Source organism: Juglans regia, chromosome 11, assembly GCF_001411555.2.
Source record: "Juglans regia cultivar Chandler chromosome 11, Walnut 2.0, whole genome shotgun sequence".
Lineage (NCBI taxonomy): Eukaryota > Viridiplantae > Streptophyta > Magnoliopsida > Fagales > Juglandaceae > Juglans > Juglans regia.
Window position 1 is genome coordinate 14,199,069 of NC_049911.1, and position 15,352 is coordinate 14,214,420.

The 15,352-nt window shown below is 39.4% G+C and overlaps 1 protein-coding gene across 1 annotated transcript; it reads left to right on the forward strand.

Annotated features, from left to right (window-relative positions):
* The first annotated feature begins 320 nt into the window (after window positions 1-320).
* Window positions 321-3,597, forward strand: LOC109000325 (phosphate transporter PHO1 homolog 3-like). Its single transcript, XM_035695847.1, has 8 exons — window positions 321-906; window positions 1,044-1,404; window positions 1,508-1,559; window positions 2,025-2,096; window positions 2,389-2,518; window positions 2,631-2,751; window positions 3,090-3,348; window positions 3,439-3,597. Exons 1-8 carry the CDS (start codon window positions 321-323, stop codon window positions 3,595-3,597), a joined length of 1,740 nt encoding a protein of 579 aa, XP_035551740.1.
* Window positions 3,598-15,352: the final 11,755 nt, after the last annotated feature.

Sequence of the window (15,352 nt, forward strand, 5' to 3'; positions counted from 1 at the left end):
ACAAGGTGGAAAATAAAAAGTTCCTATTTGAAAGTTCTCAAATATAGGAAAGGCAAGGGAGTGACAAAAAAATAAAAACCCCACTCACTAGCCAAACAATGTCATAAAAAAATTGGACATTTTTTTCTTCCAAATTGTCGCCTCAGCCAGTACACAAAAGCAATCACAAAAATAAAGATTCCATCATCAAGGGATTTTTTTTTTCTTTTAAATAACAGGAGGAAATTTTTGCCATAGCACAACCAGATTCTCGAAAGACAAAACAAAGCTCCCGCTACCTCTCATCGAAGCCACCCAGATTCTCTCATCGAAAGACAACCATGAAGTTCGGAAAGGAATTCGCGGCACAGATGGTGCCCGAATGGCAAGAAGCATACATGGTTTATGGTAAGCTCAAAACCTTGTTGAAAGACATCCTACACTTCAAGCAAAGAAACAGGCCACCGGCCACCCCATGCGGCCTAAAGCGAGAGCTCACACTTTACAGAGCTTTTAGCGGCCTTACACAAAGATACAACGACCACCCCACAACCCGCGATGATGATCATGACATTGAAAGCCAAGCCATTCTCGTAAATTCAGTAAGCCGGGATGGCTCACAAATCTATCAGACAACATTTCTCAAGTCCGACAATGAAGGGGGAGAGTACGAGTTGGTTTACTTCAGGAGGCTCGACGATGAATTCAATAAAGTGGAGAAGTTTTACAGTTCTAAGGTGGAGGAGGTTATGACGGAAGCGGATATGTTGAATAAGCAAATGGATGCTTTCATTGCTTTCCGAATAAAAGTGGAGAATCCTCAAGGCTGGTTTGATAGATCAGTTGAGATGACTTCTCCTGCTTCAGATGTTGCAGCTTCTGCAGCTGCATTGTCGGCTTCAACACCGAGAGGGGCCAGAGGAAGTAGTAAGTTTTGTATATATTACGAAGCTATTAATCCAGACTTTTTCTTTCAAAAAGATCGAGTAGATTATGTTAAAAAAAGAGCTTAAGTTACAAAAGAAGATTAAGTACTTTCTTTCAAATTACACATATATATGCAGGAAGAAATGTCATGTCGATGGATTTGATTGAAGAGGTGGGATCGAATAGCCATGGACAATCAGATGATTCGAGTGATCAGGAAAAATATGAGGAGGAGACCATTGATGTTGTCAATCAAGAGGTTCAAGAACAGAGGCCGAATAACATCAGGGCAAGTAGACCAGCTCCTCTGGAAGTACTTGATCGTGTGAAAATAAACAACACCCGGGAGACTCCTCGCTCCACCATTAAGAGCATCCTCCATTATCCTAATCAGACGGAGCTGAATTTCAACACGGAAAATCTTAGGAAAGTTGAAGAACAACTTAAGCGGGCTATTATTGAATTTTACCAGAAGCTCCGGCTTCTCAAAAGCTTCAAGTATTAGACATATATTGCTAGTTTTTTTATTAGATCTAGTTGGATTTTCTTGTCTTCTTCTTCTTCATTACACTAATGAAGTAGATACTTTTCCATGAATGAGACAGCTTTTGAATACACTGGCATTTTCAAAGATCATGAAGAAATATGATAAGGTATTTTCCCTCACCAAAAAGAGTAAATAGTTTTCGAATTGGGCATTATCATCATATATGTCTCACATATTTTAGCCAAGACGTTACTGTCAAGCTTAGAAGAGGAAAAAATAATTATATAAGTATTTAATCATCAACTATCTTAAAAGTTTGAACTAATACAAAGACATGAATTCAATCATTTGTATTTTAACATTTTATACACTTGCGAATGAGTCAAACTCTCCATAATAAGTTGATCTATCATACATGAAATATATAACTCAAGATTTGGTTAGTTAGAAAAACCCCTTTTTGGGAGAGGACTAGATTATTAGTGTGTAAGACATAATAAGTTGATCTATCATACATGAAATATGCCTTTTCTCTTTTTTCTAAGAGTTTTTTTTTTTTTTTTTTACCCTTCTTTTTCTAAGAGTTAAACATTGATATTTTGGTCCTTGTATTTATACCTTAACATTGCAGATTACTTCAAGGGATGCATCAAAATCCTACACGAAGATGGTGGATAACTCCTTCCTCGGAAGCTCTGATGAGGTGAGCTTTCTATAAATGAATCAGACCTAAGGCTATGTTTGGGTGTCAAACCCATCTCAAACTAATTATTAATAGGATTTACTTCTTTTTTAACTTTTTGTTAAAGATATCTCAACATACCTCATATGTACATTTAAACACATATCTCAACCTACTTCATATATTCAAATATATTTCAATGAAATCTATAAAATATTACTATTCACAGATCAATTCAGATCATCTGAGATCACCACAGCACCCAAACGCAACAAGACTTTACTTATGAGGGGATTGCTACTTGCCATTGTAGGTTACCAAGCTTATCGAAAGGACTAAAGCTGCATTCATCAAGTATTTCTCCAACTCTAACCACACTAAAGGCATGAACATCTTAAGACCCACGGCAAAGAGAGAAAGACATAGGACTACATTTTCCATGGGTAAGGTCTTTGATCTAGAAGGAATTAAACTTCTTAACAGTGAAGAAATTATGGGGATAAATCTAATGTCCATTTCTTTCCCTTTGGATCTGTTCATTGGAAAACTCTTCAGGTTTTTTTGCTGGCTGCACGGCATCTCTGATATTAGCTCTTATTTTAAATATACGCACTCGTAAACTCATGAATAATAAAGGGGCAACCGAATATATGGAGAACATGTTTCCCCTATACAGGTAACTTTCATTTCTCTCTAGGATTACATCTCCACTCAACAGATTTTTTAAGAACTGTATAATCATTCTTCCATGTTGAATTTAAGCGTCTACAATACTAATTATTCCAAAAGTTTAAGTAGATGGAAATATGCATGATATTAATTATTTACTTCTTCACATGTGACCAGAATATATATATATATATATATATATATATATATAGGATTCGTTGTGAGCACCTTTAAGCTTTTTAAAAATAAAAGATTTAGATGAATATGCTTTCAATCCAAGAAAGAGGAAATTTAAAACTTTCTCTTGTTTTCCAATGTTAAACTTCCTTCCTTCCTCGCTCGCAGTTTGTTTGGCTTCATAGTTCTGCACATGTTAATGTATGCTGCCAACATATACTTCTGGAGGCGGTACCGAGTCAACTATTCCTTCATATTCAGCTTCAAGCAAGGAACCGAGTTGGGCTACCAACAAGTTCTCCTCCTCAACTTTGGTCTTGCAGCACTAGCACTAGCTAGTGTTCTCTTAAACCTTGACATGGAAAGGGACCCAAAAACAAATGATTACAAAGCATTGACAAAACTTCTGCCTCTCAACATGGTTCTTGTAAGTTCGTGTATGTAGAAGTACTTTACCTACTTTTTCCCCATCTAATTCTGAATATATATACAGTACTGAACTCTTTCTGATCTGCAGCTTGTAGTTATCATATTATTCTTTCCATTCAACATATTAAACATAACAATAGCTATTTCAGAGGGATGCCTCCGTGGCCTTCTATTTCAGAGGGGGAAGAGAGCACTTAAGTACCTGAGTGGAGCGTCTAGTCTCAATAGCATTGCTACACCTATGTGAATTAGCCACTTTGTGGAAGAATTTTGTCACTTAGCCAAAGTGCCTTGGATTTTTGGCGCCACGAGGTCTCCTCCATCAACAACACCCTTTCGAGTTCTGTTACAACTGAACTCTTCCTCAATAATGATTCCTCTGAGGTATCTTCCAACACTTCCCTCCCTTCTAACTCTTGTAGCTCGCTCCTCCATGAGTGTAGTCTTTTGGTCATCAATGTTGCCGAAGACTTCCAAGTTCCACTTCTTTAGATCTTACTTCAGAGCCTTTAGCTTACCTGCAAGAATGAAACTGGGAGTACTTGTGAACTGACGAGAAGACCACCAAGAACGGACCTTTTCTGTAAAACCCTCAGTTGTTAGCCACATATTTTCAAGCTTCAAATACCGGAGTCCCCCATGAACACCTCCACAGTTTAACAAGATAGGAAAATGGTTTGAGCATACTCGGGGCAATCGTTTTTTACACAACTTCTGAAAGTGAGCCTCCCATGAAGGGGAGAAGAGAAATCTATCCAATCTGGACCAATCCTGGCTATTTGACCATGTGAGCTTGCCCCCAACAATGGGAAGGTCCATGAGGTCCAAATCAAATATGAACTCAGAGAACTCCTCCATGGCCGAGGAGTTCCAATAGTGACCCAATCGCTCACTTGGAAAGCTGGTAATATTGAAATCTCCACCGATGCACCACGGCTCATCCCATAAATAGTATAGACGCGCTGTAACGCCCCAACCCCGAGGGTCTAGAGAGTTAACTCATATAACCTGATAATCAAATCCAACAAAGCTAATGTACTTCCAAATTCAAAAATATATACTTCCAAAACTTCAAAACAAACGTAAATACTTCAAATTAATAAACCATATAAACTCATTTATCCAATTTTCAATCCAACAACCCAAATAAAATATCAACTCTTCTTCATGTCTCAAATAACAAACTAGAATAAGATAAAATTGACATAAGTCTCCATAAGTCTCCATAAGCCGTCTAAATCCATTAGACTCAAGCCAAAATTCACACTTCTTCAACCTAGCAAATAATTTCTTATCCCTGAGTGTCCCTAGTACTTGTCCCAGATGGTCTTTGTGTTCAGCTTTGCTCTTGGAGTAGATTAATATATCGTCAATAAACACCACTACAAATTTATCCAAGAATTCATGAAATACTCGATTCATCAAGTCCATAAATACTGCTGGGGCATTGGTTAGACCAAAATGCATGACTAAGAATCAATAGTGGCCGTACCTGGTCCTGAAAGCTGTCTTAGGCACATCTCCGCCTTGATCTTCAACTGATGATAACCCAATCGAAGATCAATCTTGGAGAATACCTAGGCACCTTGCAACTGATCAAATAAATCATCAATGCGGGGCAGCAGATATTTATTCTTTATGGTCACTCGATTCAGTTCCCTGTAGTCTATACGCATCCTCACTGTCCCATCCTTCTTTTTCACAAACAAAACGGGAGCTCCCCAAGGTGACACACTGGGTCTAATGAAACCTTTGTCTAATAAGTCTTGCAACTGTTCTTTGAGCTCGGCTAACTCTGATGGCGCCATTCAATAAGGAGCTTTGGAAAGAGGTGCCATGCCTGAGGCTAATTCAATAGCAAACTCTACCTCTCACTCGGGTGGTAATCCAGATAAATCTTTAGGAAAAACTTCTGGTTATTCTCTCACAATGGGAATCTCTTCTAGTTTCACTTCTTCCTTTGGTTCATCTACCACGAAAGCCAAGTACCCTTAACATCCACCACGTAATAACTTGTCAACTTGAAAAGCAGAAATAACTGATGGAAGGGTACGCAATCTGGAACCCATAATCGAAGTTCCTCTTCTTCCGGAAACTTGAACACCACTTCCCTTTTAAAACACTCAATACTATCATAACTGGAAGTAGGGGTGTCAAATCGTGTTAACGGGTCGTGTTCGTGTCGTGTCAAGACATGTATATTATACTATATAGGTCAACCCTAACCCGACCCGTTAAGCTTATCGTGTCAAAATCTCAAGCCCTAACACGACCCAATAACATAACGGGTCGTGTCGTGTCAACCCGTTTTGACCTATTTATGTAAATGGATTGAAACAAACCCAAAATTAATCTCTTTAATCTAGTTAAGTTTAGCATAATTTTATATAAATGTTAAAATCACAATATCTATAAAAAAATATAAAACTAACTACAAGTCCAAAATTACAATCTAAACAATAAAAATATCGAAATTAAAATCCCAACAATTTTATTTTTTAGGTATAAAGGTATAATTGTAATTTTAACTTTCTTAACGGGTCATAACGGGTTGACCCGTTATCAACCCCCTTAAGTTGTCGTGTCTTAACGGGTCAACCCGTTTTGACCCGAACCTGTTAAGGGTAAACCCTAACCCGCTTTTATCGTGTCGTGTTCGTGTTGGGTTAATGGGTCGTGTCACATATTGACACCCCTAACTGGAAGCTAACCAATCCATTCCCAAAATCACATCAAACCCAATCATAGGGAAGACTATCAGGTTAGCTAGCATTTCCCTCCCACTAATAGTTATTGGACACTTAAGTAAAATCTTATTGCAGATCACTATATCACTTGATGGCGTTGAGACCCTCAAATTGTAATCCATTTCATCAGCATCAACGGGGCAGAACTTAACGTAATCCATTGAAATAAAAGAGTGGGTAGCCTCAGAGTCAAATAAAACAGTAGCCTTATTGAGAAATAGGGGAATAATTCCTATGTTTACGTCATATAATCCATAAAAATAACATGATAATTAATCCTTAACTCTCCACATAACAAAAAAAAAACTAAAAAGGAAGATCAGAAAGATTATACCTGGGATTACATCATTCTTGTTCTCAGCTTCTCCCGGTGTCAAAGCAAACACCCGTGCCGGCACAGTCCTCCGCTAATTGTTGCCTTGGTTATTCGACCTAAAGTTTTGAGGTGGGTTGGGTCTTCTGTTGTTCTCCGCAAGCAATGGACATTCTCTAACGAAGTGCCCATCCTTACCGCATTTGAAACATGATCCCACTTCCTTTCTACACTCCCCAAGGTGTATGCGGTTACAGAACTTACAGGGGTTAGAGCTATAATTTCCCTATATCTATCTCTGACTTGAACTGCTCCCCTCATTTCTCTTTTTCCATTTCCCTTGATCCGAACTAGGGAATCCTTGTGGAGCAGCTCTCTTCCTCTGTTCTTGCAATTCAGCACCCCTCTTGAGATTCTGCTCAACTAGCATCGCCTTGTGCACTAATTCTGAAAAATTCTGAATCTGTAGGACCATCAATCGTTCATAAATCTTGTAGTTCAAACCTTCCTCAAACTTCCTAGTCTTTTTCTCCTCATCAGGAATCAAGTATGTGGCGAAGCGTGATAATTCCGCAAACCTTGCAGCATACTGGCACACACTCATGGTCCCTTGCACCAAGTTGGTGAACTCTCGAGCTCTAGCTTCCCTATCAGCCCTAGGGAAAAATCGTTAAAAAAAATTCTGCTTGAATTGAGCCCAAACAATCACTCCAGTCCCCTCAGCTTCCCTGATGACTTTTTCAGAATTCCACCATCTCTTCACTTCTCCAGTTAGTTTAAAAGCTGCAAACCGAACCTTTTGCTGATCGGTGTACTCCAAAACATTAAATATTTCTTCAATGTCTTGTATCCAATCTTCCGTTGCGTTCGCATCGCCTCTTCCATCAAAGATGGGATGCATTTGATTAAATTGTTCAAACGTGCAACCCCCATCATTGTCGTTTTTGTTCAAATCTTCAAGAGTTCGAACTCGATGACAAGCCGCCATCCTGAAAGTTTAAACTTGGTGAAATGTTCTAAATTAATAAAAGCGAAAATACTGGGTAAATAATAAGATAAATAAAATATGCGTATATACACAAATACATATATATATATATATATCAAATAACTATGTAAGGCTGACATCACTAAATACTCACATACATCACTAGAATCTAAAACCTCAAAGTTCTGAATTCAATTCCTAACATCAGTAAAATCTAAAACCTCAAATCCCATCAAAATCAATCATAAGGTTCTTGGAACTCAAACTTAAATATCCACATGACCATCCTTATAGTCCTCCAGTTCCTATATTGAAATTTTCACATCTTATGAATCCACAGATATCTAAACCTCTAAGGTCTACAGTATGTAGAATTCAAAAATGTCTCTGATACCAACTGTAACGCCCCGACCCCGAGGGTCCAGAGAGTTAACTCATATAACCTGATAATCAACAACAACAAAGCTAATGTACTTCCAAATTCAAAAATATATACTTCCAAAACTTCAAAACAAACATAAATACTTCAAATTAATAAACCAGATAAACTCATTTATCCAATTTGCAATCCAACAACCCAAATAAAATATCAACTCTTCTTCATGTCTCAAATAACAAACTAGAATAAGATAAAATTGACATAAGTCTCCATAAACCGTCTAAATCCATTGAAGCCAACTTAATAAATAAATAACATCCAACATCAGCACTAATACCGCGAGATACCCAACAACAATTCACTGCTAATCTTGTCCATAAACTCTAATACCGATCCTCAGCTGAACCATCAATGTTATCTGAAATATTATGAAGATTAAGAGGTGAGTTATCAACAACTCAACAAGCAGAGCACATATACTAGCACGTAAACATGAGCATTTATAACATTTGATAAGCAGAACAAAACATTTTCTTCAGACTATAGAAACAACATATTTTACTTTCTAAATTCAATAACAAAATATGGTACAAAAACATCATAGCGAAATTTTCAAAAAGATAAACTTATTTCCAAAAAGAAAATCCATTGGCATATCCAAACTGAAAACATTATAACCATATCATCTCATAGCATCACATCGGGACAAATACCATGTTTAACCCTCATGGTAGGGTTATAAACCACCATTATACCCGTGGCTGGGTCGTATACCATGTTTCACCCCCGTGGTAGGGTTCTAAACCACCATTATACCCGTAGCTGGGCCGTATACCATGTTTCACCCCCGTGGTAGGGTTCTAAACCACCATTATACCCGTGGCTGGGCCGTATTCCATGTTTCACCCCCGTGGTAGGGTTATAAACCACCATTATACCTGTGGCTGGGCCGCATACCATGTTTCACCCCTATGGTAGGGTTATAAACCACCATTATACCCGTGGCTGGGCCGCATACCATGTTTCACCCCTGTGGTAGGGTTATAAACCACCATTATACCCGTGGCTGGGCCGCATACCATGTTTCACCCCTGTGGTAGGGTTATAAACCACCATTAACAGAAATAGAACGGAACATCATCGGAAACAGCTCACATTCAGAACTTCATGCCAAGGTTTTTCAGATGACACATCATATCAAAACAAAATACTGAATAGTTTCAGATCATTTCACATGTTTGAAATAAACAGAATCAAAACATCTTCATTTATTCATAGCAAAAACTTTTAGATTTTCATATTTGCTCTTTTTGCATAATTCTGAAACAGGATAAACAAAATTAGCTCATGTCTACACCAGTCATGACAAAAAATACTTTCTCTTATATAGAGTTTATGCATATACAGAACAAACCTTGAGGTCGTTTCATATTTCTTTTCAAACAAACATGCATATTTTCAAAGTCAACCTCATTTCATTTCTTTTATGCAAAACTAGTATATGAACCCCGCTTACCTGACTTCCGTGTATTATCAACACCTTGAGTCGGAACTCTAGTAGTGACACCACCTAAACAAAACATATACCCAACATTTAATAAACCAATCCAGTAAGCTACTATTTATTGAGTAATAAACCAAAACAGCCCCTTCTTAACTCAATAACTATCATAAAATTAAACCCGAACAGTACCCTCCACAAACCATTAGCATTTAAACCCAAAAACAGCCACCTTTAATCAACACCAAACCAACCATAAATATTTCCAAAATCAACAACAGCAACTCCGATGATTAAAACATAACACAAACAATACGTCAACTCCAACCTTCAAAAATAAAACTTCAGCGCAACCATCATATATTATAGTCATTCAACAATTCAAGACTTGGGTACCTGCGCCACTCATAAAACACCCAACACAACCAGCTCAAACACCCATTGCACACACAATCAATAACCCACCTCGGCAGTCCTCAATCACTTCCATACGCTACACACATCAACCCAAAACACCACACTTTAACATAAATAATTAAAAATAACTAAACTTACAAACACATAAAATTCCCATTTTTCTAAGCAGTGAAATAAAAGGGAAGAAGAGAGCAACGTCGCTTACCTGCGTTAGACTCTTTGACAAAAAGAACAGGACAAACACGAGGGAGGCACTGCTCGGTGGAGGGGAAATACATTGTGAAAAATAAAATAAGTGTGTGGTTAAAGTGTACACTACAAATTCAAACGAAGAGGAGATGTCTGCGAAAATTAAATAGAGGGTAAGATAAAAATGATGCTGAAATCAGATGGTGGGAGAAAAGATTTTACCAAGTCTAGTACTTTCGATGCGAGGCCCGGCAGCACTACCAGTAACTAGAGACCCACAAGCCAACTGTACAAAACAATCAACCTACTAACAGTCACAAAGCAGTCGGAGATACAAAGAGAAATAGAGAAAGGGAGAGAGAGATAACTCACCGTCGTAGCAAACAAGGAAAACAGAGAAGCCGTAGCAAGCTTCTGCAGATACACGGAGAGAAAACAAGGAAAACTGTTCCCGAAAGGATGAATCGGTATGTGGGTAAGGAGAAGAAAATGAAATGGCAAGGGAAAATCTTCACATGAGGAACCGGAAGTAACTGCAGAACGTGGGGAGATCAGAGAGGAGAAATCGGGAGAGGGAAAATCAATGTAGAGAAAACTGGGCATGAGACAGTGGAGGTTACGGGAACGAAGGAGATGAAAATGGGGGGAAATATATTTACCTGGAAGCGATGCCGTGTGTGGTCTCTAGAAATGAAAAGAATAAAAGACAACACAAATTCGTGGGCCCAGGCCCTGGGCCGAGTATTACACGCGCCAACTCCTCCCAATGTCTTCTCCTATCTCCATCCATGTTTGGCCCATAGGTGCCTACAAAAGCCCACTCCCACCCATCTTCAAAATTTTAAATTAAGCTAGCAACCGAGAAATTCCGAATACACTGATCAACCTCCTCCACCACTCTCTTGTCCCACATCAGGAGAATGCCACCTGAAACTCCCCAAGAAGCCAAATAAGACTAGCCCATAAAAGGGTACCCCCACAAACTACGAATGATTCTTCTATCAATAACACGCAACTTGGTTTCTTGGAAACACAAAACATCAACCTTCCACGTCCACAATAAAGATTTTATGCGAAGACGCATGTTGCGATCAATAAGCCCACGCACATTCCAAGAAAGGATCTTAGGTTTCATTAACAAAAAGAGCACCCCTCCCTTTCAATCTATCCCTTCCTCCACTCCCCTCCTTCGCTACATAATTAATGGTACATTTGAGCCTTTTGAGTTCTCTATCTCTCTTTGTGGCTGATTTCATACGAGTATCTTCAATGCCTATGAGGAGGGCTCTAATATGCTCTTCGAAGCCAACACAAGAAATCCCAATAATAGTTTGTACCTCCTCAACCTTCTTAAACACCCACTCTGATATAAACCTCTCTGAGTTTAGACTAGGAGATATCATGCATAATGGGGTTGGTTTAGCACTCAAAACTCATAATGTAACCAGAGACTTTTGATAATAAGATTAGCATGAGGATACAAACGTGCCAAATATATGAACTTTTAAGGAGAGAAGGATACATAAAATTCATATTTGCAGTAAGAAAGATATTGCTCTTATCCCATTATTAATAAAGGTCTACCAGCTTTCAGCAAGAAAATAGTCCTGAACCAGTACTATGAACCCGTACCACTTACTGAAAGGGAAGGATCCTGAAAGGTTCCAAACCAGTTCATACAAATAAAGGCTCCACTAATAGATAGGATGAAGCCACACCCCACAGAAAGTAGTAGGACACCACACGACCATGCATCGTTAAAACACTAATCTAGACCAAAAGCACATCTAAAATTCAATCAAAAACAATTGCACAACATTATGCCAATTCACATAACCGAAAAGTCAGACGAGACAGAAGAACATCATAAAGGCGCCAAGAGAGAACGTAGCTACAGGAAGTGAATTGCCACAATGCAGCAACTAACCTATTCCTAGAAAAAATCACCATTTCAAAAAGCTCCTTTCGATAATCTGAAGTAGAAAGGAAATACTCACAGAACAGAAAACAATAATAAAAGTAAGCAGAAGAATGTGAGACTGCAAGAGAGAATGTAATTGTCGAACAGTTGGTTTCAAGAATCTTGGATTTGGGGTCTAGGGTTTAAGAATCAATGTCGGACACGCTGGGATTTGGAGGGATCGGCAATGAGTAGAGGTTCTGAAAATCGGTCAGATTGTTCGAGTTAGAAGACGAGTATGTGCTGGGAGTAGCTCTTGAACTTGTTGTGGTGGAAGAGAGAGCGATCCCCATGGTTGCTTTGCTTAAAACCTCCTAAAAGCCTTTGGGGAGCTCTGCCGATTTGAGACGGCTCAGTTCACACGATGCATAGCACACCCCTAGGAGTCGTCGTGCTGACCACACACACTGTCTTCGTCTAGGCGTAAGTCTAATGCGTGGGCTGATCCTAGCCGTCAACTTCATACGCCTTTTCACTATAAATAAAAGTCTTTTCTTTTGGAGAAGAAAAATTCTATTCATTATCTTCATACACTACACACCATACGTTTTTTTTGTATAGTCTTTTCGGCGAGTAGATTTGGAGGACGGCGAGATGGCAGAGGAAATTGTAGAAGTTGAAACCGTGAGGGTTGATCCCCCATTGTCGTGAAGTGAGTTGCCGTCGTGGAGTTCATAGACTCAGTCGTGCGTGGTGGTCGATGGCCCAAATGATGCTCCTGGGTGTTTAGTCTCTCTAGTAGAGGATGGGTTTTTGGGTGAGTTCCTGTCGCCGATTCGTGGGCTATTTTTGGGAAATGCACAAAATCTACCGTGTGTGGGGATTGGAGGCACAACGGTGATCCCTATGCAGTCAGTTGTGTCGGAGCTTAACATCCCGATATTGGGGTCTCCGATAGATCCTCTATCACTGGAGATGGTCTCTTTTGAAGAGAATAAGATTGGGGATGGGGCTGAAGAGCTAAAATTGTTTGTTCCTGCCAGTGGGGAACCAGATTCAGCGTGTGGCTTGGAGTTGGCTTGTTTTACTCCTACGAGCACTAGTGAGGAGGGGGCCATTTTAACTCTTTTGTGTACACTTCCTCCCAGCTCTAATTATGGGAGCGTTTCGTCAAAGTGGGCTTTCAAGAAAGTAGAAGAGATTCAAACTATCATTGAGATTTCGTTTGGAGGTTACAAAAAACAATTTAAGGCTCTCCTTGTAGCTCTTGAGGATAGCCATTCAAAGTTAGCCTCAAAGCACGATAGGGAACTTAAAAAGTTAACATGCTCCATTAATTATGATGTGAAAGAATGGAGTGGCGGAAGGGATAGATCGAGAGGGAGGGGCAATATAGTTTTATTATGAAACCTAAGATTCTATCTTGGAATGTTTGAGGGCTCAATGATCACAATAAACGCTTTAGTATTAAATCGTTATTGCGGATGTGGAAAGGTGATGTAGTGTGTTTGCAAGAAACAAAGTTGCAATTCATTGGTAGGAAAATTGTGAGAAGTTTATGCGTGTGCCCGTATGTGGGTTGAATTTATTTGGCCTCTTTGGGAACCTGAGGAGGAGTGTTACTTATGTGGGATAAAAGAGTGGTTGAGTTGATTGAGGAGTGTATTGGAGAGTTCTCAATTGCAACTCTTTTTAAAAATGTGGTTGATGGATGGGAATGAGCATTTGCAGGCCCAACGGCCGGTATGAAACATACATGATACCTGTACCGGCCCAATGGCCGATACAGCAAATACCAGCCGTACCGACCGGTACGGTACGAGATTAAAACCACTGTAAGAGAGGGTTGTGGGAGGATTTGGCGGGCATATACTCCTTATGGGATGTGCCATGGTGCATGGGGGGTGATTTTAACACTATTCGCTTTCCTAGTGAGCAATCAGGGTACTGTCGACATTCTATGGCTATGGAAGAATTCAATGAGTTTATTTTTCATCTAGACCTCATGGATCACCCTTTAGTAGGAGGAGAGTACACTTGGTCAAATGGACGGATTTGGTCGAGATTTGATAGATTCCTTGTATCTCCTTCGTGGGAAGCTAAATATCCGGAAGTAAGTCAGAAACGACTAGCTCGAGTCAGTTTAGATTATTTTCCTATCATTTTGGATTGTGGGGATATTCATAGGGGGTGCAGATATTTCAAGTTTGAAAACATGTGACTAACAGCGGATGAGTTTGTAGAGATGGTACGTGCTTGGTGGTCTTCGTATCAATTTATTGGTACCCCTGGTTATATTCTTGTAGGCAAATTGAAGGCATTGAAATAAGACTTGAAGAAGTGGAATTTGGAGGTTTTTTATCGCATTGACAACCAGAAGGTTACATTGATGGAGGAACTGCAAGACTTAGAGGGGAAAAAGTTCTTGGTAGATAATTCGGAGGATGTTTTATTGAGGAAGGGCATGGTTATGGAAAACCTGGAGAGGGTTTTGTTGTCAGAGGAGACTTCATGGCGTCAAAAATCCAAGGCTCTTTGATTGAAAGAAGGTGATAAGTGTATGAAGTTCTTTTACAAAGTGGCCAATTCACATAGGCGTAACAATGCTATTGAGTCACTTCAATCAAGTTCTTAGGTGCTATCTTCTCCTTCCGAGCTAGAAAATCATATAATACGATACTATGGGACCCTTCTTTCAGAATCGGGTCCTTGGAGGCCAAAGCTTGATGCTTTGCATTTTGAGGCAATTGACTCGCAGAGTGTAAGTGTGTTGGAGAGACCTTTTGTTGAAAAAGAGATTTATAAGGTCATATTTGGCATGGCTAAGGATAAAGCGCCAGGGCCGGATGGGTTTACAATGGGTTTCTTTCAAACCTGCTGGGACATAGTAAAAGGTGATGTTATGCAGGTTTTCAATGAATTTCACTCTTTCCAAAAGTTTGAAAAGTCCCTTAATGCGACCTTTATTGCTCTCATTCCCAAGAAACATGTGGCTTCGTCTATTGAAGACTTTCAGCCTATAAGTCTAGTTAGTAGCGTTTATAAGATTATTTTGAAGGTGCTTGCTAGCCAGCTTAGCCTGGTGTTGGAGACGAATTCTTGATTCAGTACTTATTGCAAATGAGTGCTTGGACTACAGATTACGGGAGGGAGGTTCAGGTGTTCTGCGCAATCTTGACATGGAGGAGGCATATGATCATGTGAACTGAGAATTTCACTTATACTTGCTTGAGAGAAGTGGCTTTGGGGATAGGTGGATTGCATGGATGCGTCATTGTATTTCAACCGCTCGGTTCTAGTTAACGGCACACCTACTGGTTTTTTTTTTATAGTTTGCGGGGATTGCGGTAGGGAGATCCTCTATCTCCTTTTCTATTTATTATAGTTATGGAGGCTTTAAGTAGGATCGCGCAGGCTGCTGTTGGGGGAGGTTTCTTATCGGGTTTTCAGGTGGGCAATGGTTCTAGTGGTTCTATCATCATTTCACATCTTCTTATAATAGATGACACATTAGTTTTTTTGTGAATCGTCTAGTAGCCAGATCCAAACTTTACGAGCATTCCTACTT

Bases quoted from the DNA above. Each gene is read 5' to 3' on its own strand.
- LOC109000325 (XM_035695847.1), top strand. From the start codon at position 321: ATGAAGTTCGGAAAGGAATTCGCGGCACAGATGGTGCCCGAATGGCAA. The intron at 907-1,043 runs GTAAGTTTTGTA...ATATATATGCAG, and splicing joins GAGAGGGGCCAGAGGAAGTA to GAAGAAATGTCATGTCGATG. The intron at 3,349-3,438 runs GTAAGTTCGTGT...TCTGATCTGCAG, and splicing joins TGCCTCTCAACATGGTTCTT to CTTGTAGTTATCATATTATT.